General features: G+C 36.4%; 1 protein-coding gene across 1 annotated transcript in view; it reads left to right on the top strand.

Annotated features, from left to right (window-relative positions):
* The window catches only part of LOC122252511 (NADH dehydrogenase [ubiquinone] 1 alpha subcomplex assembly factor 3), an 8505-nt gene that overhangs the window by 783 nt on the left and 5222 nt on the right, over nt 1–2500 (top strand). The window contains exon 2 of the mRNA XM_043015013.2: nt 2157–2280. Within this exon, the coding sequence (XP_042870947.2) occupies nt 2157–2280 (124 nt within the window). The remainder of the gene's footprint in view (nt 1–2156; nt 2281–2500) is intronic.

Here is a 2500-nt window from a genome sequence, read left to right as displayed (position 1 = left end):
TAAGAAACCACATCTTTTACTTTTGTATTTTCCAGTAGACAGACATAGGATGCCATTATATAAATGCACTAAGTTGCATTACCCTGTAATTTCCCTTATCCCTTTCATACCTTCACCTACTTTAGGGGTCCAGAATGTGGGGTATAGAGGGGAATGGCACATTATATCTATTATAAATGAGTAATAGGAGGTGAGAAGAATCTGCTGTTGTCATTGTCATGGCATTTACTAATGTGGTCCTATTCTGAGTATTTACCTACATTCTGTCTTGCCAGAATATTTGTGGCAATGGTCTGCTGACTTTTTCCAGTGTGATGAAGGGACAGACGCATAGATGATCATGTCAGGTATATGTTTGACAAGTAATTTTGAGCTTACCTTGATTTCCTTCAGAATATTACTTATACTTGATAGTGTTTTTCTTTCTTCTTTTTCTTCATGTGGTCCTCATTTTTATATTTACTCAAACAGGGTTTCTTCTACGCTGCTACATAAGATACTTAATTAAGAATGCCAATGGTCTTCTGTAGATTTCTTCTCAAATGTCACAAGAATGTGATATACTAACCAAAGATTATAATAATCACTTATATTTGTCAATGTTGCCTTTGGTCCATGGGGGATGTCACTCTTCTAGTACCTGGACCAATCATATTCAGAATCCTAAGACCTCACTCTTATGTAATATATTTGACACAAATTGGAAGTATGTAGTTATTTAATGTATAAGGTACAACTAGGGAAATATTGTCAAATGTATCTTGTGAAATTTTATGTATGTGAATTATAGGGCTGCTGTAGACCCCGCTGGATATATATTTTCAAATAAGGAAGCAGTCGAAGCATTAGCTTGCTAGAACAGATATGGAGACTTAATGGCCATTGCTAGAATATGGAAAAGGAAGAGACAATGGCAGTTGATACTGTCTCAGGGACATTATTTATCATGTTAGATATCTCCTCATCTTGCTACTGCATCTGCTAGTGCCTAACTCCAATTAACCCTCTCTAGACGGGTGGTACACTACTGTACCGCTCATTCAAAAACCTGGTGGCCGGGTGGCATAATATGGTGCCAGCCATTTAATTGATTTAGGCCAAAGCGTTCGAAAGCCCCGGCATTGTGACATGCAAGGCTGAAATGCCCCCGTCGTGAGTGGGTTAATGCTCCAGAAATGGGCAACAAAGCTTCTCATATATTCTTGCAAGAGTATTTGTTAATCTTCTTGATTTATAGTCAAAAAAGAACCAGCCCTAGCTCTATCAAGCCTGAATATCCATGATGGGGGTTTGTTGGCCTTTTGGCACCTCAGGGTTGGACTTAAGATTGTAGGCCATCTATTACTATCTCAGATCACAATAAGTTTTAAGTTGTCTAGAAAATTTGTGCTTTTCCAAAATTGAAAATTTATCAAATTAAGTAGTGTAACAGGTTTGGACAAATACTGAATGTATATCATGTAACTGACTAGCTAAGATATTGTTCAGTTTCATCCCCCTATATACAGATAATAGTGAAGATATTGTTAATTTGGATGATGATGATAGTTTATGATTAGGGGCCTCAACATACCACTACTCTTCTCTTTCATTCTTCATCACTACTCAGCTTGTATCCATTTTGAAGCAAGTAATGTCAAATTCTGTTCTGATTCATTTACATATTTTTTTGTTTAATTTTACAAGTTTGATTTTTCAAAATAGACTTGCTCCACAAGTATGGTAACTAGACAAGGAACCCATTGTTAAGGGGTTGATACATGTGCTCATTTCATGTTAGAGCAGATGAATATAATTGTTGTATGAGAAGCCAGGGGATTCTAGAAGGCTCTTGAGGGAGGGAAAAAAATGCAGAACAGTAATAATTATGAACAGATGAAATAAAGCACAGCCACAGTAAGAAAGGACCAATAGATTGTGACTCCTCATAGCTATTTGAATTCATTCCGGTTTAGATAAAGCAAAAACAAGAGTTCTGAATTTTTCCTCATCTGAAGAGGAATCCAGATGAATTTGAAACTTCACAAATTATTATTCTATGCTTATTGCGGCTGTGGTTCTTTTTTTTTTATCTTTTGAATTATGTTTACAATAATGCAGACTTCCATCAGGCTGTTGCACATACCATGATATCTACCCATCTATTGCTTTTTAAGGTTGGGAATCCAGTTACACCAGCCAAGATGTTACCAGTCAACCAATATTGATGAGGATAAGACAACAGCCACTATTTTGAACCAGGAATCGGATTCTGGACTCATGGTGGATGCCTACAGCCAGGTAAGATGAAATCCTTTTGTTTAGGAAGTGATTGTGGCTGAAATTTGTTAATTTAGTCATATGATTTTTTTATGTGGATTTTTCTTTTTTTGTCATTGTATTTGAAATATAGTGCATTTCCATGGGTAGCTGATTTGTCAGAATGGAAATCTGTCATTGTGTTTTCATAGTTTCTCTCTATACCCCCAGTTCTCTCTTTCTCTCTCTCTCTCTCTCTCTC

Source organism: Penaeus japonicus, unplaced genomic scaffold (assembly GCF_977035675.1).
Source record: "Penaeus japonicus unplaced genomic scaffold, GWHDUDI00000001_assembly GWHDUDI00000001, whole genome shotgun sequence".
In the NCBI taxonomy this organism is placed as follows: Eukaryota; Metazoa; Arthropoda; class Malacostraca; order Decapoda; family Penaeidae; genus Penaeus; species Penaeus japonicus.
This window is presented reverse-complemented; position numbering and strand designations above follow the sequence as displayed.